This window comes from Ostrea edulis, chromosome 4, assembly GCF_947568905.1.
Source record: "Ostrea edulis chromosome 4, xbOstEdul1.1, whole genome shotgun sequence".
NCBI lineage: Eukaryota > Metazoa > Mollusca > Bivalvia > Ostreida > Ostreidae > Ostrea > Ostrea edulis.
The window spans coordinates 21,243,863-21,269,722 of NC_079167.1; the positions used below are offsets into that span (position 1 = coordinate 21,243,863).

General features: G+C 33.4%; 3 protein-coding genes across 4 annotated transcripts; 2 read left to right on the forward strand and 1 right to left on the reverse strand.

Annotated features, from left to right (window-relative positions):
* Positions 1 to 3,278: 3,278 nt before the first annotated feature.
* LOC125670935 (phosphatidylinositol-glycan biosynthesis class X protein-like) lies at positions 3,279 to 13,861 on the reverse strand. Of its 2 annotated transcripts, XM_056162210.1 has the most exons (6): positions 13,776 to 13,858; positions 12,706 to 12,827; positions 11,848 to 11,986; positions 9,337 to 9,550; positions 4,178 to 4,281; positions 3,279 to 3,424 (listed from the first exon to the last, which is right to left on the reverse strand). In XM_056162210.1, exons 2-6 carry the CDS (start codon positions 12,813 to 12,815, stop codon positions 3,296 to 3,298), a joined length of 696 nt encoding a protein of 231 aa, XP_056018185.1. In that variant the 5' UTR covers positions 12,816 to 12,827; positions 13,776 to 13,858; the 3' UTR covers positions 3,279 to 3,295. The 2 variants fall into 2 exon arrangements, with proteins under 2 accessions (XP_056018185.1, XP_048762340.1); XM_048906383.2 differs by lacking the exon at positions 12,706 to 12,827 and having other exon boundaries at positions 13,776 to 13,861.
* On the forward strand, positions 13,849 to 20,036 carry LOC125670936 (charged multivesicular body protein 6-A-like). The gene is made up of 8 exons (XM_048906384.2): positions 13,849 to 14,017; positions 15,147 to 15,256; positions 15,757 to 15,844; positions 15,955 to 16,041; positions 16,826 to 16,891; positions 17,409 to 17,489; positions 17,603 to 17,663; positions 18,987 to 20,036. Exons 1-8 carry the CDS (start codon positions 13,940 to 13,942, stop codon positions 19,034 to 19,036), a joined length of 621 nt encoding a protein of 206 aa, XP_048762341.1. The 5' UTR covers positions 13,849 to 13,939; the 3' UTR covers positions 19,037 to 20,036.
* A 1,923-nt stretch (positions 20,037 to 21,959) lies between these two features.
* LOC125671820 (ubiquitin-like protein ATG12) lies at positions 21,960 to 25,792 on the forward strand. Its single transcript, XM_048907758.2, has 4 exons — positions 21,960 to 22,101; positions 23,432 to 23,568; positions 25,113 to 25,175; positions 25,521 to 25,792. The coding sequence occupies exons 1-4, from the start codon at positions 22,005 to 22,007 to the stop codon at positions 25,578 to 25,580; spliced, it is 357 nt and encodes a 118-aa protein (XP_048763715.1). The 5' UTR covers positions 21,960 to 22,004; the 3' UTR covers positions 25,581 to 25,792.
* The last annotated feature ends 68 nt before the right edge of the window (positions 25,793 to 25,860 follow it).

Below are 25,860 nucleotides of genomic sequence, written 5' to 3' on the forward strand. Positions count from 1 at the left end.
TTCATGATCCCCAGGGTAGGGGTTCTGACCCCAGGGCAGGGCCAAACTTTGTATATAGTGTTTATAAATGTGTAAAACACTTAAATAACAACTTCTTTATTGTTATTGATACTAAATTGAAACTACATAGATATTTAGAAAGAACAGGTAGTCCTTTACCAAAATTGTAAATTTGATGATCCCAGGGGTAGTGGTTTTGGTATCTATGGGGCCAAAATGATCGGTTATTAAATGTGTGAACAATAAGACATTTTTAGCTCACCTGAACCGAAGGTTCAAGTGAGCTATTCTGATCACATTTTGTCCGACGTCCTTCTGTCTGTCTGTCCGTCTGTAAACTTTTCACATTTTTGACTTCTTCTCCAGAACCACTGGGCCAATTTCAACCTAACTTGGCCAAAAGCATCCTTGGGTGAAGGGCTTTCAAGTTTGTTCAAATGAAGGGCCATGTCCCTTTCAAAGGGGAGATAATCACAAAAATGCAAAAATAGGGTGGGGTCATTTAAAAATCTTCTTCTCGAGAACCACTAAGCCAGAAAAGCTGATTTTTACATGAAAACTTCCTGACATAGTGCAGATTCAAGTTTGTTCAAATCATGGCCCCCGGGGATAAGATGGGGCCCCAAGGGGGGGATCAAAGTTTTACACACAAATATATAGGGAAAAACTTTAAAAATCTTCTTCTCAAGAACCACTAAGCCAGAAAAGCTGAGATTTACATGAAAGCTTCCTGACATAATGCAGATTCAAGTTTGTTCAAATCATGGGCTCCAGGGGTTGGATGGGGCCACAATAGGGGATCAAAGTTTTACATACAAATATATAGGAAAAATCTTTAAAAATCTTCTCAAGAACCACTAAGCCAGAAAAGCTGATTTTACCGATATATTCGCATGTAAAACTTTGATCCCCTATTGTGGCCCCAACCTACTCCTGGGGTCATGGTTTTAACAAACTTAAATCTGCATTATGTCAGGAAGCTTTCATGTAAATATCAGCTCTTCTGGCCCAGTGGTTCTTGAGAAGATTTTTAAATGACCCCACCCCATTTTTGTGATTATCTCTCCTTTGAAATGGGCATGGCTTTTCATTTGAACAAACTTGAAATCCCTTCACCCAAGGATGTTTTGTGCCAAGTTTGGTTGAAATTGGCCCAGTGGTTCTGGAGAAGTCGAAAATGTAAAAAGTTTAGTCAAACAGACGTACAACAGGCGATCAGAAATGCTCAGGTGAGCTAAAAAAGCAAAACAGTGGGGTCATTTAAAGATCTCATGAACCACTGGGCTAGAAAAGATTGACTTATGTGGAAGCTTCCTGACATAATGAAGATTCAAGTTTGACAAAATCATGGCGCCCAGGAGTAGGGTGGGTCTTCAGTGAGGGATCAAAGCTTTACATGAGGATATATAGGGAAAATCTCTAAAGTCTTCTCAAGAACTGGCCATAACTAGTTATATGGACATATTCAAGTTTGTTTATTAAGTTATGACTATGAGGGGTAGGATTGGGACACAATAGGAAACAAAATTTCATATTAGCGGAAAATCTTCTCAAGGTCAGCAGCGCTAATAGTCATCAACATGCAGTCATTTGCAGGCAATGCAGATTTCAGTTTATTCAAATCATGGCCCTATGGTGTAGAATGGAGAATAGGAGATCCAATTTATACATGGCAATAGGTTGGGAATTTTATATAATTTTTAAAAAATCTTCTCAAGATGAGCAGTGCCACGATTTGTCATCATTATTATGCAAGGGGGCCTCCATGGCCATGTGGTTAGAGCATCGATCACGCTCAAAATCACACCGCCTCTCACCTCTGGTTGGTGTGGGTTTGAATCCTGCTCACGTCGGTGAGAAAGTTTACTTTCGGAAGGTGGGTTCTCTCTTCCACCAATAAAAAACTGGGTGCCACCAGATAACTGAAAAAATGTTGAGTGTGGCGGAAAAAAGTAAAACAAACAAAAAAAGCAAGTATCCTCAGATACTGCAGATTCAGATTTCTTCAAATTATTGCCTGGGATAGTATGCAATCAAAAATTGCACAAAGAAGCGATCTTAGGCAAGCAGATCAAAGGATCTAATTTTAATGAGATTGGGATAGGATGTAGCCTCGTTTGGGTATCAAAGTTTTACATTGGAATATATGTAATCTTTGAAAATTTCCTCATATTTTATATACATGCATTCCAATGTAGAGGAGACGTTTCATATTTGACTACGGTTGGCTTAAATGGGGAATCTAAGTTTTACATGAGAATATAGGAATTGAAAAAAATACTTTCAAGAGTAGCAGAGCCATGCACTAAACCATATCAATATGAATTCAATTTTTTTATGGACCTTTGGGTTAGGGTGAGGTTAAAATAGGGGATAAAAAATCTTATTAAACTCTTATTCTCCAGAACAAGGAGGCCATGTTAGTTATATTGATTTTGAGGTATTCTCCATATTGTGTGGATTTAAGTCCATTAAGCCATGGCTGTGCAACTAGGTTAGGGTAATAATATGGGGTCAAATTTTCAATGGGATTAAAGAGGGTAAATATCTTTTAAATCTTCTGAAGAGCACTGCATGACCAAGGTGACTCAGGTGAGTGTTGTGGCCCTGGGTCTCATATCTTTGCATAAGCAGGTTATGAAAAAAAATTCTGCAAAGCTAGCTACCTCATCACGTGATTAAACACCAAAAAAGACATTCTATTGTTTATACTTTTATGTATTTTCTAAAAATATAAACTAGATTTAAGTACTCAAATATCATATTGTTGACCATTTCGTTACTTTAAACGGAACAGCCAATGCAACTTTTGAGAATGATGATGCTTCATATTTGGTAATGATTATGTGGACAGTGGTAACTAAAACCTTTAAGCCGGATCAAACTAGTTTGCAACAAACATGTATTCATTATTTATGATGAAAGCAATGTCAATTTTAAAAGAAATAAGAGAAAAGATTCAGTGAATGTAAATACAATGTATTTGCAAATAAATACATGCAGTAGGCCTAATCTTTCATGATCATACAATGAATTTTTTTTCAACATTCAAATAAATTCTTTTCCCTAGAGTTATATCTGGTTTCTGTTTGTATATTTTACATACAATGTTGTCTAGTACCAGTCTGATTAAAACCACCATGTCACTCTCTTATAGTTGTCTGACTGACGAATTTATTATAGAAGGGGGGGGGGGGGTAGGTAATTAGATTGGTCTAGTACCACTCACTGATATATTATAGATTAACAGATGAAATACAGGTAAACTTGACAGTATATACATCGGATGCAAACTTTATTTGTAAAGAATCTTTGATGACAAATAAAAACATCCACTTAATGTCAGCAGCAGAGTCACACCGACAACAGTGGTCCGGTGACGGAGGTCTCCCACGGGGACTTCAAACCCTACACTGTCCGCATCCTGAAAAAAGAAATACATTCAATCTATAAACTTTTGAGTCTCATTTTAAAACTTAAAAGCTTTGTTGTATGATACTTTTATCCATGAGTAGATTACATACAAGAGAAATGTGTGTGTGTGCATGCATGTGTGCATAAGTGATAAAAAGAGAGACTTATCTTTAAGATGCTAATTCTGTCATTGTACGGTTTTGTATTGAGTGCTGCATGAGAGAAGAGAGAGGGAGGGAAGGGATTTTAACTCCTTGTTTTGTATGCTATCTTTGCCTATGTACAATTTTGTGTAGGCTAAAAGAGAGAAAGGGGTGGTTTTTTTAAAGACTCACCATTTTATACACTATCTCTGTGTATGTACAGGTTTTGTTAGGATTACTACTATAATACTGTCTCTGTGTCTGTACAGGTGTTGTTAGGATTACTACTATAACTCTATCTCTGTGTATGTACAGGTGTTGTTAGTATTACTACTATAACACTATCTCTGTGTGTGTACAGGTGTTGTTAGGATTACTACTATAACTCTATCTCTGTGTATGTACAGGTGTTGTTAGGATTACTACTATAACTCTATCTCTGTGTATGTACAGGTGTTGTTAGGATTACTACTATAACTCTATCTCTGTGTATGTACAGGTGTTGTTAGGATTACTACTATAACTCTATCTCTGTGTGTGTACAGGTGTTGTTAGGATTACTACTATAACTCTATCTCTGTGTGTGTACAGGTGTTGTTAGGATTACTACTATAACTCACCGTTTTATACACCGTCTCTGTGTATGTACAGGTTTTGTTAGGATTACTACTACAAGGAAATTTCTTTGTTTTCTTTGTTTCCATTTTAATGGTCTTCTGTGTGTCTACAAAAAAGATTATTATACAGTAGAACCCTCTTAATTATACAGAACCCACTTAATTATACAGTAGAACCCTTTTAATTATACAGTAGAACCCACTTAATTATACAGTAGAACTCTCTTAATTATACAGTAGAACCCTCTTATTTATACAGTAGAACCCTTTCAATTATACAGTAGAACCCTCTTATTTATACAGTAGAACCCTTTCAATTATACAGTAGAACTCTCTTAATTATACAGTAGAACCCACTTATTTATACAGTAGAACCCTTTCAATTATACAGTAGAACTCTCTTAATTATACAGTAGAACCCTCTTAATTATACAGTAGAACTCTTAATTATACAGTAGAACCCTCTTAATTATACAGTAGAACTCTCTTAATTATACAGTAGAACCCTCTTAATTATACAGTAGAATCCTCTTAATTATACAGTAGAACTCTCTTAATTATACAGTAGAACCCTCTTAATTATACAGTAGAACTCTCTTAATTATACAGTAGAACCCTCTTAATTATACAGTAGAACTCTTAATTATACTGTAGAACCCTTTTAATTATATAGTAGAACTCTCTTAATTATACAGTAGAACCCTCTTAATTATACAGTAGAACTCTCTTAATTATACAGTAGAACCCTCTTATTTATACAGTAGAACCCTTTCAATTATACAGTAGAACCCTCTTATTTATACAGTAGAACCCTTTCAATTATACAGTAGAACTCTCTTAATTATACAGTAGAACCCACTTATTTATACAGTAGAACCCTTTCAATTATACAGTAGAACTCTCTTAATTATACAGTAGAACCCTCTTAATTATACAGTAGAACTCTTAATTATACAGTAGAACCCTCTTAATTATACAGTAGAACTCTCTTAATTATACAGTAGAACCCTCTTAATTATACAGTAGAATCCTCTTAATTATACAGTAGAACTCTCTTAATTATACAGTAGAACTCTCTTAATTATACAGTAGAACCCTCTTAATTATACAGTAGAACTCTTAATTATACAGTAGAACCCTTTTAATTATATAGTAGAACTCTCTTAATTATACAGTAGAACCCTCTTAATTATACAGTAGAACTCTCTTAATAATACAGTAAAACCCTCCTAATTATACAGTAGAACCCTCTTAATTATACAGTAGAACCCTCTTAATAATACAGTAGAACCTGCTTTGTTGTACAGTACAACCCTCTTGAAGTGATGCCATTTCACCACAATAAGTGGATCATTTTGATAAACAATTGGTACATAGTCTTAAAACACAGATCATGCTGAACATAATGTTTACTTTCATTTTCTTATTGTAACATTATAATTCTTCTGATTTTGGTGTACTGTAAAAGTGGTTATTTACATGTGGGAGAGAAATTTACACTAATTACGCGGTCACGTAATAAGTGCGTAAATTTCCCCCACACGTATACTTATGAATATTTGATATAATATATATTCAGTTACCATGTATTTTTTCCCAATGCATAATGTTGAACGTGAAAAATGCATATTTAACCCCAGCTTAAAAAATTTCAGTGACGTCATCCATTGTGTTTAGTCAATGAAAAGTTTGACTATTCAACATTTGGCTGTAGAATAGTTAACTATTCAACGACTAAACTGTTGATTAGTAAACAGTTTACTGTTGAAGAGATAACTATTCAACTGTTGGTTTAAAGCTTTCAAATATTAAGAAAAAACTAAAGATGACACATAAATTTTGTTACATTTTAAATTCCATAGAAAAAACACATTTCTTGATTTGCAGTACACACAGCTGATATATCCACAGAGTTACTTATATCATGTTCATTGAAAGGCATTGCATTTTACATGCATGAATAATCCCATGCGTAAACGTCACTCGCTTCTTGATCCTGTTCACCGTCACTTATCGACTGCATCAGACAGTTACTGTTAGCGGCGTACATCCTGGTGGCTGCAGTTGCTCTTTTCATCAGACAGTTAGCGGCGTACATCCTGGTGGCTGCAGTTGCTCTTTTCATCAGACAGTTAGCGGCGTACATCCTGGTGGCTGCAGTTGCTCTTTTCATCAGACAATTAGCGGCGTACATCCTGGTGGCTGCAGTTGCTCTTTTTTAATGAAAATTCCACTAAGCCAGTGTTTTATACATGCTTATCTCAAGTTTAGAAATTATGTTTATTCCAATGAGCTTATCTGTGTATCATTTGTCTTTAGCTGGTTTTGGTCTTCGAGTGAAGGTGCAAAGATGCATCAAAATAGGTGTCTCAAAAAGACAGATATTCTCTTTTTTATCTTTCAAAGATGGATACTAGTATTTTCTACTTGGGACTCATTTAAACTCTGTTTGAATCCATTCCCAATTCTTCATCAGATACATGTATATCACTATCAGGTCAAAGTTTGCTGAACACAGTGAACTTTAATTAGGTCACCTGAATTCATTCAGGTGACCTATTGCTATCTGTTTTTGTCCGTCGTCGTTCGTCGTGCGTCAACATTTGAACATTTTCAGCTTCTTCTCTGAAACCCCTGAACCAATTTCAACCAATTTTGGCATATAGCATCTGTGGGTGGAGGGGAACAAAAATTGTGAAATTCGTGGTCCCTGCCCCCCTGGGGCCTGAGGGGTGGGGCAAAAACCATCAAAATGAGTGTAATTTTAAAAAATCTTCTTCTTTACTCCTGGACATCAAGAAGCCAAACTGTGGGCATAATTATAATGAGCGTTGAGCCCTCTACCAAAATTGTGAAATTCATGGCCCCTGGGGCAGGGGTTCTTGTGTTAGGGTGGGGCTCTATTGGTCATATAGTGAAAATGTAGAAATTCTTTGAAAATCTTCTTCTCTGTCTCTGGGTATTAAGTAGACAAACTAATAGCATGGTAATGATGAGCAAGGATGCCTCTTTATACCCCCCGCAACAAGTTGTGGGGGGGGGGGGGTATACTGGAATCGGGTTGTCCGTCTGTCCGTCCGTCCGTCTGTAGACGCAATGGTTTCCGGGCTCTAAAGCATTATCCTTTCCACCTACCGTCACCATATCATATATATGGACTACCCATGGGATGAAGATGTTCCCTATCGATTTTGGGGTCAAAAGGTCAAAGGTCAAGCACACTGGACATCAAAGTAGCAATATGGTTTCCGGGCTCTAAAGTGTTATCCTTTCCACCTACAGTCACCATATCATACATATGGACTACCCATAGGATGAAGATGTTCCCTATCGATTTTGGGGTCAAAAGGTCAAAGGTCAAGTGCACTGGACATTGAAGTAGCAATATGGTTTCCGGGCTCTAAACTGTTATCCTTTCCACCTACAGTCACCATATCAAACATATGGACTACCCATGGGATGAAGATGTTCCCTATCGATTTTGGGGTCAAAAGGTCAAAGGTCAAGCGCACTTGACATTGAAGTAGCAATATGGTTTCCGGGCTCTAAAGCGGTATCCTTTCCACCTACAGTCACCATATCATATATATGGACTACCCATGGGATGAAGATGTTCCCTATCGATTTTGGGGTCAAAAGGTCAAAGGTCACGTGCACTGGACATTGAAGTAGCAATATGGTTTCCGGGCTCTAAAGCGTTATCCTTTCTGGACATCGAAGTAGCAACACTCAGAAAAGAGGTAGTTTACACCTATTACCAACACCCTTTGGGAGATTGGGGTAAGCGGGGGGTATTCTTAGTGAGCATTGCTCACAGTACCTCTTGTTAAAAATTGTGAAATTCATGGCCCCTGGATCAGGGGTTCTGGTGCCAGGGTGGGCTCTATAAGTCATATAGTGAAAATGCATTATTTCTTTGAAAATCTTCTTCTCTGTCCTTGGGTATTAAGTAGACAAACCAATAGCATGGTTATGATGAGCAAGGATGCCTCTTTCAAAATTGTGAAATTCATGGCCCCTGGGTCAGGGGTTCTGGTATTAGGGTGGGGCCCTATTGATCATATAGTGAAAATGCATTTTATTTCTTTGAAAATCTTCTCCTCTGCTGCTGGGTATTAAGTAGACAAACTAATAGTATGATAATGATGATCAAGGATGCTTCTTTCAAAACTGAAATTTATGGCCCCTGGGTCAGGGGTTCTGGTGCAAAGGCGGGGCTGACCACATAGCTATTCAATGTTTCTTCCATCCAAAAGTAAAATTCTTATATTTAAACACAAACCTAATTCAAACATTAAGGTTGTTACATGATACTCAGGTGACCTATAAGGCCCCTGGGCCTCTTGTTTCTCTCAGATTCTAAATCCAAAAATAATATCATTGAGAACAGTATCGATATCCTCACCATAGCTAACCTCTTTAGATTTGATTTGTGTAAGAAAATTTCATCAACTGAATCCATTTTCCCTCTTTCATGAAATGATGTGAGAACTTGTGTAAGAGCCTTTTCATAGACAGCATTATACTGTTGAATAGATGAATAGTTCCATGTAACAGACCATATCTGTCATCTGACTGTGTTCAGAGTGCTTTGTATTTTCAACAAGTGAATAGTTGAATGGTTTCTATCAGCCTGGGCTAAATTAAGGGAAATTTTTAAGTAAGATAAATAATGAGATGATGTTGAATAGATCTGAGAAAACATCCTCAACTCGGGTCTTCGGCCCTCGGTGGTGATGCTTTCTCTGAACTAATCAACATCATCTCGTTATTTATCCACTTTTACAGTATTTCTTAAGTTATCCAAATATTTAAGTGTTTAATGACTTTACTCTTTTAAGATACATGTACAAGTATATGTATTCATTATAAGAGAAGTTTTTCTGTGTAAGAAAGTGCATATACAATACCTGGAACTCTTAACTTAAAACACTTAAAGTTTGACATGTTTGTGAAACATTAACTTTTACCAAGGATGACAGACTTGACCTTTGACCTTTAGTTTACCTGTCATTTGGATTTGACCTTAAGTTTCCAGATACCTTGTGTGAAGCAATTCAAAACTTTATGACCTAAGTTGAAATAGCAGACACTAAAACGAATCGATCCTGACATTTACTAATTAAAAATTTATCGAAGGAAAGACACAACTCTTGGCGTACCTTCACGATGACAGAGAAGATAAATGTGTGGGTTCTGTATTTGTATGAATGATGTACTTCCTTCTGACGATGGCTGATGATAGCGCACATGGACTGGGATCGTCACATTGGTTACATACTCCGATCCTTCAACTGAAAATTCTTGGTAAATTATAAATTTCAAACTTGTAGATAACTCTTTTGGATTCTCAGTGTTTACTGCTGGGCTGTTGAACTGAAAATTAAAAATAAAACTTAAGTTGTATTCATTAAACCTCAGGAAACTGAATAATATTTATAGAATGTCCACACACATGTAAAAAAAAAATTTTTTTTTGATTAAACAATTTTACTGTTGTCACCTGCCCAAGACAAATGTAGATAGCAAAGTAAAGTTTTTATATTGAGTTTTTATCTTTCTGATTAATGGGATTTCTGAAGGCATCCATATCACATATTTGTAACGAGAGCTATTGAATGATACCAAACTTCATTTACCAATCAAATTCCCTTACCTCAATTACGATCAATACAGAAGTAACACTTTTTACTTGAGTATCAATTTATCAAAAATATTTCTGAATAAAATGAAAAATCGATTCAAGAACAGAGATGGCCGGGTTGCTTTAAAATATGTCATCTATCATACAGACAGCAGTACAAAACAGTGTGAAAAAATGACATATCAAATGTAGAATTTTTAAAAAAGACAGATGCCCTTTTAAAATATCACATGTATATCTTCAATGTTTTTATCATGTCATCTATAATGTTCAAGGTATGAAAAATGTTAAGTAAAAGCTGTGAGATGAGTTGGTTACACAAAGTAGGTACCATGCTTAAAAATGGCAGAGTTTAACTACATCATGTACATGTACACGTAAATTTTTCAAAGAATGCCCCATCACTTCCAAAATGACACATGCATATCTTCAATGCTTCCATAACAGCTGTACAAGGTCTGAAGGATGTCAAATAAATGCTGTAAAAGGATTTGATTGCAACAAGAGGCCCATGGGCCACATCGCTCACTTGAGTCACCTTGGCCCATAGTTCAAGATTTTCCCTATGTATATTCACATGTAAAACTTTTATTGCTATTGTGGCCCCAACCTACCTCCAGGGGCCATTTTTAACACACTTGAATCTGCATTATCTCAGGAAGCTTTCATGTAAATGTAAACTTTTCTGGCCCAGTGGTTCTTGAGAAGATTTTTAAAGATTTTCTCTATACATTTGTATGTAAAATTTTTTATCCCCTATTGTAGCCCCACCCTACTCCCAGGGGCCGTGATTTTAACAAACTTTACCATTCACTATGACAGGAAGTTTTCATGTAAATTTTTCTGGCCCAGTGTTTCTTGAGAAGATTTTTAAAGATTTTCCCTATATATTCGCATGTATAACTTTGATCCCCTATTGTGGCCCCAACCTTTCCCGGGGGCCATGACTTTAACAAACTTGAATCTGCACTATGTCAGGTAGCTTTCATGTAAATTTCATCTCTTCTGGCTAAGTAGTTCTTGACAAGATTTTTAAATGACTCCACCCTATTTTTGCAGTTTTGTGATTATCTCCCTTTCGTAGGGGGCATGGCCCTTCATTTGAACACTTCAATCCCCTGCACCCATAGATGTTTTGTGCCAAGTTTGGTTGAAATTGACCCAGTGGTTCTGGAGAAGAAGATGAAAATGTGAAAAGTTTATGACGACAAGACAACAACGAACAAATTTTGATCAGAAAAGCTCACTAGAGCCTTTGGCTCAGGTGAGCTAAAAATGACTAGGTTCAACTACATGTAAATTTTTCGAAAAATGTCTGATCACTTTCAAAAAGACACATACACAACTTCAATGTATCCATAACACCTGTACAAAGTTTGAGGAACATGAAGTTAGAGGTGTGAGAGGAGTCAGTTACACAAAGTAGGTACCTTATTACAGGGATGCCCGACAGTTGTGCAACCCGGCCAATAAATAAATTACTGAAAATGTTAAGCCATCAAAAGTACAAGTCTTATGTAACTAATGATCCAAAATTCTACAGATTTTCCTTTAACCAAATTTTCTGTGCAACATTCTTGCTGCTAGATTCATTCATAAGTTCATTTTTTAATTCATTTGACTGATTTTTCTAAGAATCACAAGCACTTTAGTTGTTTAGATGGTGTTGCTCGAATAGTGTGTCTGATTTCTTACAGGTTTTAGATATTCTGTTGTCATTTTTCCTTTGGTAGTAACAATAGTAACTGTTTCAGGTTTTTTTTTTTTATCAAACTGACTCTCCTTCTCTCTTTCATTTGTGTGCTTTATTATTCATACCAGTATATCAATTTACTGATTTTTTTTTTATAACTCGATCAATATTGGGAAAATATACATTTTCTTTTGAGAAAAAAGGTGTCTTTTTTACATTATAAAAATTAGTTCATTTGTGAATACTAACCCACTGGAAAATTAATCTAATGTCTACTATACTTGTGTTTCCTGTTTACAATGACAGTTGTTCCCCTTGTCAGATTGCGCCCCTTACCTGAGGTCCTCCTTTCTCCCTGTAATTCTTCAATTCGTAAGGATCTATGTACAGCCCCGGTGGGAGTTCCTCCTCTATCAAACACTCACATCCAGTCTCCATTACCGAGGCTGGAATCAGAATTTTAGTGAAGAGATCCCTATAATATAGATAGTCATCAATAAATTACATAAACTGTACAAGTCAACATAACCTGTACAAGTCAATATAACCTGTACAAGTCAACATAATCTGTAAACATAACCTGTACAAGTCAACATAACCTGTACAAGTCAACATTACCTGTACAAGTCAACATAACCTGTACAAGTCAACATAACCTGTACAAGTCTACATAACCTGTACAAGTTAACATAACATGTACAAGTCAATATAACCTGTACAAGTCTACATAACCTGTACAAGTCAGCACAACCTGTACAAGTCTACATAAGCTGTACAAGTCAGCACAACCTGTACAAGTCTACATAACCTGTACAAGTCAGCATAACCTGTACAAGTCAGCACAACCTGTACAAGTCAACATAACATGTACAAGTCTACATAACCTGTACAAGTCAACATAACCTGTACAAGTCTACATAACCTGTACAAGTCAACATCACCTGTACAAGTCTACATAACCTGTACAAGTCTACATAACCTGTACAAGTCAACATAACCTGTACAAGTCTACATAACCTGTACAAGTCTACATAACCTGTACAAGTCAACATCACCTGTACAAGTCTACATAACCTGTACAAGTCTACATAACCTGTACAAGTCAACATAACCTGTAAACATAACCTGTACAAGTCAACATAACCTGTATAAGTCAACATAACCTGCAAACTTAACCTGTTAATGTAAATATACCTGTGAAATCCGTTCTTCTTCAGTGTTCTGTACAGATTTGGAGTGGATAAGGAACAAATCTGAATGCATGCGCTAAAGACAGCTAGAATGAAAGCCTTGCACCTAAGCATATCTGTAACAATCTGTAAAATGATCATTTACATGTAAAAGGACATTTTCAGCTTGTACATTAGTTATATCATTATAGCTCAATAAATGTCATGTAACGTAGTTTCTCTCTACGTGTACAAGGGGTATTTTATGCTTCATTGAGATGTTTGAAATATTTTATGCTCTTTAGTGAGATGACTGAGATATTTTATGCTTCATTGAGATGTTTGAAACATTTTATGCTCTTTAGTGAGATGACTGAGATATTTTATGCTTCATTGAGATGTCTGATATATTTTATGCTTCAGTGAGATGTCTGATATATTTTATGCTTTCGTGAGATGTCTGAGATATTTTATGCTTCAGTGAGATGTCTTTATTTTGTGTATGATAGAAATATGTCTTTCAGAGGAATTTTATTCACTGGATAAAATAAACAAAATTTGGTAGATTATTGATACTGAAAAAGTTAATATTTTCCATAAAATTAAAAAAAATCAGTTGTAATTCAGAAAATGTTGTCAAGGGCAATAACTCCTATGTTGGTATGTTCTATACTGTTTGTTTATCCCCGATACCCACAATTCATTTATACATATTTCCAGAATAGTAGGGTTTTTAAAAAATTGTTGACATTGAAAAATTGTTTTTATGCATTTTTATTATTGAAAATGTACAATTTTCTGATGTTGATATTTCTTTTGTTTTTCCAATTTGAACAATTCACATGAGGGCCGAGGGTGGAGCTACCTCCATTAAGTTTCCTTTGGTTCAGTGGTTCTAGAGAATAACATAGGTTCATGCCATACGATGTATCATATCTGCATGCATATGTATACAATGTATGCTACAAAAATATTGTTTTAATTTTGAAAAAAAAAAATCACTTTGGCCTTCGACCCAGGTGAGTTAAATTAAAACAAAACATAAAACTTATAAATAGCGGTAATGTTCTCAAAACTTGACAAATCTTGAAATACCAGGTGCACGGGTTCATATTATACTGTCCACAAATCACGTTATGTTCTTCGTCCCGCATTGCCTCGTATGAATTTTAATCGGGATCGAGATTGAAAATATATTTTAAAAAATAATATACGGTGATGATAATCCCGAATTAAAACATAATACATTAGTTTCAGAGATGGGAGGATTGTTTTCTAAAGAAAAGAAGTCCAAACCAGCAGAATCTAAAGTTACAGAGCAAGATAAAGCCATTCTAGTAAGTTACATTTAGATAGACTACCTGTAATCTCGAATTTACTCTGTTTATGTGTTTGTCTGGTTTGAAAATTAGTTTTTTATGGGTACCAAAACTTTTATACCTATATTGGTTTATCTAACTTTAATTCAAAATGGATCCAATTATCTTTTATACAGTCAGTTGATTCAGTGTGTTAGCCACGTTGGGTGGGGCTGCACAAGTAAATGTATTCTCTTTGGCATGGTTTAGGCAGGTCGGGAACACTTCCCCTAATTAGCGAGATATTCTCGCTAAATATAGGATTAAACATTGTTTTTGAAGAATTTATCGATGTGTAAACTCTGGACATTTTACTCACAAACTGAATAAAAGTACAAAGCACTTTTATGTTAAGTTTGTTAGTAAAATATCCGGAGTTTACACATTGATAAATTCTTCAAAAACAATGTTTGATTCTTATAATTCCAATTCATCCACTTATTAACAATTGCAAAAATTTGAATAAACTTCCCCGCACTATGTTATTTGTTTTCAGGCGTGTATGAATACATCGTGTTTTCGGATTTATTGATGTATAAACTCTTGTTCAGCTTTATTTTTGTCCAATCAAAACAATTGTAAGGAATAACATTGGAATTATACGTGATTATCCCTCTCTAGCGAGAGTAAATATATCCCGTACAACCGAGAAAAACACCCATGGAGTACATCTCTTCGTGTTTCACGTGAAAAGAAGAAAAAGTACTAAAATGTCTGATACTTCTGCAAATTTATTAATTAAAACAAAAACACTTCCCTTCTTACGCAGCAACTTTGATATGAAATTTCTTGACTGTGTTGTAAATTTTATAGAGACAATTCGCGTCATGCTAAGTGTGTGTCGTACTTATTCAGCATTGCACGAAATTTGCCATTATTTTGAATAATGACACCAAAACACCTGTTTATGGTTACCGTAATGTGTACTTTCTCGCTAAAGAGGGATAATTGCATTTTAGCGAGAAGATCTCGCCATAGGGGAAGTGTTCCCAACCTGTTAGGCTATGCCTGTCCACTTCTCTGAAGAGAATATGTGCAGAATACACACTAGTGTAGCTAAACCTGTTAAATATTATAAAGAGACTGTGGTTATTGTTCCTTCATGCAGCAACTGAAGCAACAGAGAGACAAACTAAAACAGTATCAAAAGAAAATTGTGGTACAGATTGCAAAAGACAGAGAAGTTGCCAAATCATTGCTCAAAGATGGGAAAAAGAAGTGAGTTTAGATGTCTGGCCTTCAGTGTTTTGTGTCACACACTAAAATATTTTAGTAATTTTCGCAATGCGTATAAATTTCCATATGATATATAATATTTTTTAGGAAGAAGCAGTATTCAATTTGAATTATGAGATGTAATTTAAAAATAGAATTAGATAATATCATAAAATCAGTACAATAAGATACATATTTTAGAAATTTGTAGCAAAATATGCAAGCAATTAACATGTTTAAGTTAACTTTCATGTAAACTTACATTATTTTAGGAAAGACAGGATATATATATATATATATATATATATATATATATATATACATTGTATTGATTTCATTCAGTGTATATATATATATATATATATATATATATATATATATATATATATATATACAATAATTTACAGTTTTATCAGAATTCGATATCATTGTAACAAGTAGAACAAAACAAGTAGATTTGTGGTAACATTCTTATGTTTTTACATGTGACTTTTTATTAACAGTAAGGCCAAGCTAATGCTGAGGAAGAAGAAATTCCAGGAATCACTGATAGAAAAAACAGATGGACAACTAGACAACATAGAACGGATGGTAAAATTTATAGCATTCAATAGGAAGGGAAGAGCCATGGCCATATATTATAATCACCTGTACTAGATTCTAAAAATAGAATTCAAATGATGATTTCATTTCTGTTGTAGGTTCATGATTTAGAATTTGCTCAAATTGAGAGTCAAGTCGTCCAGGGCTTGAAAGTGGGAAATAATTCCCTCAAAAAGTTACACGACGTGAGTAATTATGTTACAGTGAATAATATAATATAATATGAACATAATGTATGATATGAACATGTAATATGATATAACATGGACATAATGTAGAATGATATAATATGAACATGATGTAGTATGACATGATATGATACAAACATGTAATATGATATAATATGAACATAATGTAATATGCTATAATATAGATATAATGTAGTATGATATAATATGAACATAATGTAGTATGATATAATATGATACAAACATGTAATATGTTATATGATATAACATGGACATAATGTGATATGATATAAATATTGCATGTATTTGAGGGTAACATTGAAAATTTTCACCCCGAGAAAACCATTGTCAACCGAGGGGTGAAAATTTCAATGTTACCCTCAACTACATGCAATATTTGTTTTATTATACTGAATGTTATGTAAACTGGAAAACAGAAAAACTTGCGTCTGTTGACATTTAATCAATCACTGTCATGCGATATTTCGTATTTTGATGCGGGTACTCGCGTTTATTACAAACGCTCAAACGACTTCATCTAGCAATCTACGGCAAACCATACGCGCATAAATTTGACGCATGTGAGAATTTTTTATGATATCACCCGTTGTCAAGTACTGTTACCCGTTGCTAGATACTATCACCCTGGGGCGCGTGTTTTCTGTTCTCAGAGGGTAACAATATGTTTTTTCAAATGCTTCTCGACCAATTAGGTTCGAGTATTTTACATGAAAGTATAATAAAATACAATATATTATAATAAAGATGTCTCCTATTTCAGATCTTATCACTTGAAGATGTTGAGAAAATAATGGATGACACCAGAGAATCTATTGATTATCAGAGAGTAAGTGTAACCATAGAATCATTCCCGAAGTACTTCAATTTACATGTTCATTTTGTTAACGGTAATTACAAACCTTGCTGCCACCAGATGCATTGTATTAGTGATAGATAGTAGCACTTAATGACCGCACCAAACAGCTCCACACTATGATTCTGTGTGATTCTGAAAATGAATATACAAGTATCATTTGAGAATTTTATTTTTTTTTAATGTTTTATTTTCATATTTTCAACACATTTATACATAAAAACATACAAACTGTAATCTACACTCACTCATTCACACTTGCAATTACATTTGAGAAATATGCTTCCACGAAGCATAGGAAGTATATAGCACACATTTTCACTATGATCCTGTGTGATTCTGGAAATGCGAAAATGAATACACTGTATACATGTACAAGTATTATTTGAGAAATATGCTCCCATGAAGCATCAGAAGTATATAGGCTGAGTAAATAGCACACATTTTCACAAAATTGTAAATGTTTTAAATGTGTGCGCTGGAATTGTAGGAGATAGACGAGCTGCTGTCAGGCGGCCTAACAGAACAAGATGAAGAGGATGTTCTCGCAGAGCTTGATGAAATTTCCCAAGTAAAAACTTCATTAGTTCTTTGATTTGACAATGTTACTGCAAATTCTCATATCTAGTGTAAAATGAATGAGAAAGAAGTTGTGTTATACGAGGTGGTTGTGTTCTGTTTTAGATGGAGTTACCTGAAGCTCCAACTGATGAATTACCTGAAATTCAAGAGGAAAAACGTAAAGGTATAATATATACAATCTATATATAAAGTTATTGAAAATCCCTGGTAGGAATATTTAAGAAATAAACTTCATTTTTGAAAATACATGTACATGAGAGTATAAACTGCACTACTTCACACCGACATACTATTCATGAAATGCTAACGCTACTTCTATTCTCATGCTCCTTTCATTTGTGTCGGAATTCCCAGCCATTAAAATAGATGTACATTATACTATATTTATATATGCTTGTCGTTCATAACTGCTGCACATTCATGAGAAAATATTTACATTCACTGAATCTTTCTCTTGATTTATTTCTTTTGAAATTGACTTTGCTTTCATCGTAGACAAGGAATACATGTTTGTTGCAAACTAGTTCAATCAGACCTGGAGGTTATAAAACTTTTTTGAGCATGGTTTCAGACTCAAACTCCGTGATCTAAATCATACTTATACTCAAAAGTGAAGGTCATAAAACCTTTATAACATTATCCTCATACTCAAATGGAGTGCATGCTCAAAATTTTCGAGTATGCTTGGAGCTTGCTCAGAGTTGTACTCAAAACAAACATTGCTGAGTTTGAGTATGATGATGCCTACGGTAAAAGTTTTATAACTTCCAGACCAGGTTTTTTAGTACCACCTGTTGTCAATGTCAAAGGGTGTATTTGCTGTTCCGTTTAAAGTGATGAATGGGTCAATGATATGGTATTTTAGTACTTAAATCTAGTTTATATTTTTAAAATATACATAAGAATATGAGTATAAACAATGAAATGCCTTCCTTTGTTGTTTTATCAGGGGATGAAGGTAGCAATCAATTGCAGAAAAAAATTGCATAACCTGCTAACATGGGTTATGAATTTTTTCTGCAATGCTTGCTACCTTCATCACTCGATAACACGTAGAGATAGTATGTAGATAGTAGAGCAGATATTAAAAGGCAAAAACATTGGAAATTAATGTAAATATCAATCTCTGGTCATGTGATTAGAATTAAGAACGGTCGATGAACAGACTATTCATGCTGTAAAGGGAGAGAACTTTGGCTCTCTGTCCAAATCATCAGATCTAATAATGCCAGATAATTAAATAAAAATGTTTGCTCTGAATTATATTGATTGAATTTTAATATTGTAATGATGAATAGGTAACATGTAGAATGAGGAAAGAAAATAATGCATATTTTGTTTTAAATAAAGCTTGTCTTTTTAAACACTATTTTTTTTACATGCATTTAGCTATACCATATACATGTAAAGTACATCCAATTATGTGAAATAACCTTAGAATCTGTTAACAGTACATTACTTATTTGCTTCTTTTTTTTTTTAATAGAAAAGCCTCAGAAAAATCGCCAGGAAGCAGAAGCTATGATGGCATCATGATGTTCATCAGTGAGCACTTGGATTATTCTGTGATAATGCCATCTGACAGACTCCATTATATAAACATGAAATATTTACCTGCTGAACCAGAATGCTCTTTATTCAGTCTCCTCAATTTATCCTCTTAATTAGATTAATGACTTAATTTTATTTTTGTCTTTTGTATGGTTTTAGAGACTAGCTATGAAAATTTGTCACTGGAAAATTTCCAGCCACTTGATGTTAGAAAACTTCATTGAAAAATTTCCTTTTATGAAAAGGTTACCAATACACTTATTTACAATGAACAGTCTTAGCTGGGGGTGGGGGTGTGTGGGTGGGTGGGTTGGAGATTGCTTTATAGTTACAATGTGATAATGTGGAGTGGCAATACATACATGTATTGTAAACTGGTAATTGTCATTTTGTGGCTTCAGTAATTTGAAGTCGCTTTGCATAAACAAACAGGATTTTAGCAGCTGTGAATTTGATTGCTAACTTCTTTATTTTATCTTTTGTATTTAGGTGTAACCCAGACACGAGGACAATATGTCCATTTGTTCTGAGTGACATAAAAATGTCTGTGTTTTAGATTTATAATGTGAATCTGGTTAAGTTATTAATTACTTTATACATATTTTGTAAATAAATCAATCATGGGAAAATTCTTCACTGTCAGTCAGTTTGATTCTTATTTTATAAACTCTGTAGCAATGTCATGCAATCGATAATAGGTATACACTGTATAACAGATATGCAATATACGACTGTACAATATACCACAATATAATATATATACGATATACACCAGGCATTGCTCATTATCAAACAAATTATGTAAAATGCCCTAAGTGAGTTCAAAAAGCTCTGTGCAAAGAAAAAAAAGTATTTCAATAGAATTTTGCATTCTTGACTTTACATGTTGTGTATTGGATGTATGTACAATACACGTACATGTCAGGTGCATGTCTTGTGTATATACATGTTTAAGATTCCAATATGAATAAAATTGGTTTAAAAATTTGGCTTTTTTATGATTGTGGTGATGGAAACATTAAAACTGGGATTTAGTTACACAATCAGGCCCAAGGTGTAGCAGCCTTCAGTAAAGCTTATAAGAGTTTGTCATCTGACTGTTTTCAATGTTCCTTATGACAAATTTTGTAGATGATAATGATTTTGAATCAAAGTTAACATACATGTATATGATATTCATTATAAATGGGGCGAGGGTGTATGTGTATGGTTTATAGATATGTAAAAAAAAATCTCAATGGAGCACTTGATACTTTCTTCATGAGGGTTTTATGTTGTTGATTTTGTAAATGAAATTATTCCAAGGCATTAATGCAATTTTTTTGATTTTAAGGTAATTCCATCCTTCTAAAATTATAGGTTCAATCTTATATTTGATTGTTTATTCTTCAAATTAATGATATATATTAGTAACAAAAAAAAAATGATAAAATAACTATGTTGTGGTATTAATAAAAAAATTTATCAATTAGCACACATATACCTGTATCAACATCAGAAAATTGCTATTTTCCTTGAACAGCATTATCAAAAATTCACAAGAACTGGTTAAAACAATATAATAGTATTCAAAACAATTTCATTATACTGTTGCTTTAAAAAATATACAAAATGTTTGTGAAAAATAAAGGAAATTTATCGCATAATCAATGGACTTCATAAATAATTTAATGAAAACAGAGTTATTGCCCTTGGATTCAATATTTTGAAATATAAAATTGATTATTCATATATTAACTTAAGACTTTTGAAATAGTTTTCGGTTAACAAGAATTTTTACAATAGCTATTGAAAAAGATTCCAACAAAATTTATGTTTCTGTCATGCGTAAATCTTATTAAATCATTGACTGTGAAATCTTATGACGTCACAGGAGGGTAGAACTACGTTAAATACATACGAACTGAAACAATAATGGTAGTATTTTCATGATATCCAAGGGTAAAAATGGAAAGCATTTAAAAGCATACAATAAGACTTAAATTTATAATCAGATCTTTGATCCCACTTTAAATCTGATACTTTGGGGCAAATGTACATTCATGTTGAGAGCAGAGATTGAGTATAAGTAAGTAAATTTATTTAAAGTCAGCACATACTGTGTACAATACAGAAACAAATAACATATGTATTGAGCTTTACAGAGATCTTAAACCAACTACCACAGACAAAATAATATGCTAAATATCACAAAGGTAAGCATGCATTAACATATATATATATATATATATATTTACATGCACACTCTATATTAAATAAACATTCTCTAAAAGTAAGAATTAGATACTTAGTAATCAAACAAAAGCATTTTACTATAAAGTACAGCAGTAAGAATTGTTAACATTTTACTATAAAGTACAGCAGTAAGAATTGTTAAGCACTATAGGTGATATAATTAAAAAATAAGGGAAAAAATTATAATAAAATGAATAGCAGTTTACAATAATTATAATTTACAAAGTAAAGTAAAGTTTATTTAAAGTCGGCACTATATATTACATTCTACAAATCAAACACAAGCTCTCTAGAGCTTTTTAACCGACTATCACAAATATCAAAGACACATAGCATGCATGTATACACATATACACACACATATCACAGATTAAAATTCAATCTAATTCACAATTTTTGTTGCAAAAAGTGCAAGCTATTTCAAATAGAAAGCTGGATAAATAGTATAAGAATTTTGAAAATAATTTAAATATGATTAAACAATAATGATAGTAAATTTATTGTATAAATATTTTAAAATATGCAAAAAAAAAAGATTAAGAATAAATAAAATAGAAATAAAGAGATTATTTTGTAAAATGGAGAAAAAAGCATCCACATTCATTCATATTTTTAGCAATTATTTTATGTTTCTCATAAATTTGGATTTCACAGGTAAATAGCGTGTGCGGAAATACTTTCCGGGTTTTAGCAATATCCTCATCAAAGGAAGTAAACAATGTCTGACGACGGAAATGAAAGTAGAGACAACAAAACCACAGAAACGGAAGAAAAAAGCCAACCAACAAGTCCTAGTCATGCTGCTGAAACAAAAAGTAAAATTTTGTTTTCTTTTTAGCATACAGTTGGCTTTATACAATGTGAAACACCGTCTTTGTAGATAAAGGGAAAGGGGGGGGGGGGGTATCTGTATCGATGTGTGTGTCTAGGATTACTGAATATATGTATATATAATCTTTACTTTAATTTACAAACGTCTTTCAAAATTAAAGTGTGTGCACTATCGATGGATATGGCGTGTAAAACGTTGCACTATTATACTAATCTTGTTATTCATATTCGAAAACTTGTAATTTATATTCTAAAGCATATCACTCATATTCGAAAAGTTGTTATTCATATTCGATAATTTTATCATTCATATTCAAAAACATATTATTCCTATTCTAAAACGTGTTATTCATATTCAAAAACATGTCATTCTTATTCAATAAATTGTTATTCATATTCTAAACTTTTCATTCATATTCAAAAACATGTGATTCATATTCGATAATCTTATCATTCATATTCAAAAACATGTGATTCATATTCGATAATTTTATCATTCATATTCAAAAACATGTGATTCATATTCGATAATCTTATCATTCATATTCAAAAACATGTGATTCATATTCGATAATAATGTCATTTATATTCGATAATTATGTTATTTATATTCGACAATCATGTCATTCATATTCAATAATTTTGCTATTCATATTCAAAAGCATGTAATTCATATTCGATAATCATGTCATTCTTATTCGATAGTCATGTCATTCTTATTCGATAAATTTTTAATTCTTATTTAACTTTTGAAACATGCCATATATGGTGCTACAAGGAGAATTTTATACGAATTTTATTTAATTTTTTTTTTAGATAGGTGCGCAAACAGGGGGGGGGGGGGGGGGGGGGGGGGCAGAAATTGAATTTATCAATTTATTCAAAATTATCATTATATTGAAATATATATGTACATTGTATGTTCAAAAGCAGTGCTGTTCACACAGTTTTACAAACTTGAAAGGTTAATTACAACAAAACTTGGGCATTTTTATCTCACAATTAGTGACTTGAACAGATTATGGATTTGTAATAGCTGTTTTTCTTTGAATGTTGGTAAAAGGATCTGCATGCAAAATTTTGTAATATGTATCCAATTTTCCAGAAAACTTACAAACTACATGTACATACATGTACTTGTCAGAGTTGTCCAGATGTACAAACTTCATAGTAATTTTAAGCCTGAATAGGTTATAGAATTCTACAAATGTGTATTTGAAAAGCAGACAAAAATCTACTAGCAAAAACAATCCAAAGAAGACTAAGACATTTCTAAATGATTTAATCTGGTGCATAGTATGGCTATTTTTGAAGTTGATGTACTTCTGAAGCCAGCAGGAGACGCTCCCATAATGAAGAAAAAGAAATGGGCGGTGGATAGAAATAAACGTATTGGCTGGGTTGGAGAATTTATTAAGAAGTACCTCAAGTTAACTCCCCAGGACTCAATGGTGAGTAAAATAAATTGTTAGTTAAGAGAATAACTATCTTTTCTATTGTTATTTTTGGTTATTTAATGCTGATTTATTGGTTGCATATTGAGTTGTTGTATATAGAAATGAAGACTACTCAATTTGGAAAAAAAAATATCATACAAGCATGTATGTGTAGCATAGGATATAAACTTCAGAACTTTTCCAACTGATGTTGCAACAAAATGAAGACAGTTTGTTGAAGTATGCAAATATCCTCAGACGTTTAGTGTTTATTGTTGAGCCAGTGTTTCAATCACTGTGTCATTGTTATGCAAGCATTCTCATGTAGGAATTATTGAAGATTATTCAATCTCTGACTTCCAGGGCTTTAATTTGGACATGAGAAGTTTTGAATAATAAATATATAGGAATGTACATGTATTATTGGTCCATACAATGAAACCAATATTCAAATATTTTCATTGGAGATTCCGATTTGTTCAAACCATGACTCCTCCATTCTTTGCAGAGCGGATATATACATGTACAACATTTTATTGAGTTGTTGGAAATATTCATCTCCATTTTATTTTCGCCCCTTTTCCCCTCGTTGTCGATGGACGAATTCAAGATTGGGCATAACTGTTTTCTTAATTAACTCTCTTTTAAAACAGCTCTGTCTGGGTGAAAGTAAAATAGATCAAAACTGTCAGGTGAAAATAACACAGGGCAAAAATAACACTGTGTACAGTACCTCATACTGATTCAGTTAGAATTTCTTTGTCTGCCTTTAGATACTCTCACAGATTTAATTTCTTGGAAGTTCATGTTTTTATGTTACTTGTATACAACAACCAGAAGTAGATCTACCTTTATCCAACATGGTGTTGGATAAAGTTATAGATTATCCAATGGGTGAGGTACAATGGAAGATGTAGAAAGATAATTAATAGATTGTATATACTGTGGGAATGTGATTGTGTTCAATCATTCCTAAATGAGTTTCAACTTTACATAGAAGATAAAACTAACTTTCAATTAGTTTTTACCAAAAAATATTTTATTTGAGGTATTCCTGGTAAAATAAATTTTTATACAAAATACTCTTATCCTTTGGTTGAAATACTATATATTTATACAGCAAGATATTCTAAGAAATCATTGAGTATTCGTTTTGCAATATCCTACTTGGAAACTCTTTTATGAAACACAAAATTTCATATTTCACAAAATGATGATAACAAAAAATTTGATACCCATTGGAACAGATGGAACCAAATCTTTCCAACACTCTCTCTCTCTCTCTCTCTCTCTCTCTCTCTCTCTCTCTCTCTCTCTCTCTCTGCATGCTTTCTCTCTCTCTCCCATAAAAAAAAACATGTCTGTATCCTTACATGATCTTTGCTATGCATATTTGTACTAGTATTATGATATATACAGATTGTTTACAAAGTGATTAGAAAAAAAAGATAATTAAGAAACCTACCTCATACCAGATATTGAATATTTGAATTACTTAATCACAGAACATGTAATCATAATTCTTATGTATTAAGAATTTATTTTGTTTACTTTGATAGTTCCTGTACGTGAACCAATCCTTTGCTCCTACACCGGACACTGAAGTCGGCACTGTATTTGATGTAAGTATTGTGAAAGTAGTGATAAAGCAACATTTATAACCTTCTGTCCTCCATCTCTGAAAAGCATTCTATACAAAGGACCATAACTCTGTTAAAAGTGGGTGACCCATGGCAAAATTTGAATTTAGTACTAGCAAACTACTCAGCAAAATTCATATAAATATCTCAAAAGCACAACAGTAAAAAGTGTGGAAAGTGTATTTTATACAAAGAGCCATTACTGTGTTAAAAGTGGGTCCATCTTATTTCCTATACCAGAGTCAGCTACAAAAAAGCCATGTACGAAATGTAGTGTTGATGTAGGAGAACAATAAGTATATAACATAATGGGGTTTTTTTTATTAGTGCTTTGGAAGTGATGGGAAGCTCGTACTACATTACTGTAAAACCCAGGCCTGGGGCTGAAGCACCGCAGCATGCGTCTACACACGGATTGGATAATGTGAACCATTTTAGCATGATAGCGGTGTTTGACTGATATTGCAGCAGATAATCGCATGCTATTTACCAAACATTTCAGCATTCACTGTGGACAGTCGATATGAAGAATGATAGTCTATGCTGTGATAGTAATTTTTAAAAAATTTAAATGATGAATAAATATTTATTGGTAAAAACTCGAGTTAGATTATTGACTTTCCTGCTCCAAAGATTAAAGATTTGGTGCATGTTGTTTTTAGTTTGT

Bases quoted from the DNA above. Each gene is read 5' to 3' on its own strand.
- LOC125670935 (XM_056162210.1), bottom strand. From the start codon at position 12,815: ATGCTTAGGTGCAAGGCTTTCATTCTAGCTGTCTTTAGCGCATGCATT. The intron at 9,551-11,847 runs GTAAGGGGCGCA...TTTAATTTTCAG, and splicing joins GGGAGAAAGGAGGACCTCAG to TTCAACAGCCCAGCAGTAAA. The intron at 4,282-9,336 runs GTACGCCAAGAG...TCTTTTTTGTAG, and splicing joins TCTTCTCTGTCATCGTGAAG to ACACACAGAAGACCATTAAA.
- LOC125670936 (XM_048906384.2), top strand. From the start codon at position 13,940: ATGGGAGGATTGTTTTCTAAAGAAAAGAAGTCCAAACCAGCAGAATCT. The intron at 15,845-15,954 runs GTAAAATTTATA...TTTCTGTTGTAG, and splicing joins TAGACAACATAGAACGGATG to GTTCATGATTTAGAATTTGC. The intron at 17,664-18,986 runs GTATAATATATA...TTTTTTTAATAG, and splicing joins TCAAGAGGAAAAACGTAAAG to AAAAGCCTCAGAAAAATCGC.
- LOC125671820 (XM_048907758.2), top strand. From the start codon at position 22,005: ATGTCTGACGACGGAAATGAAAGTAGAGACAACAAAACCACAGAAACG. The intron at 23,569-25,112 runs GTGAGTAAAATA...TTACTTTGATAG, and splicing joins TAACTCCCCAGGACTCAATG to TTCCTGTACGTGAACCAATC. The intron at 25,176-25,520 runs GTAAGTATTGTG...TTTTTTTATTAG, and splicing joins AAGTCGGCACTGTATTTGAT to TGCTTTGGAAGTGATGGGAA.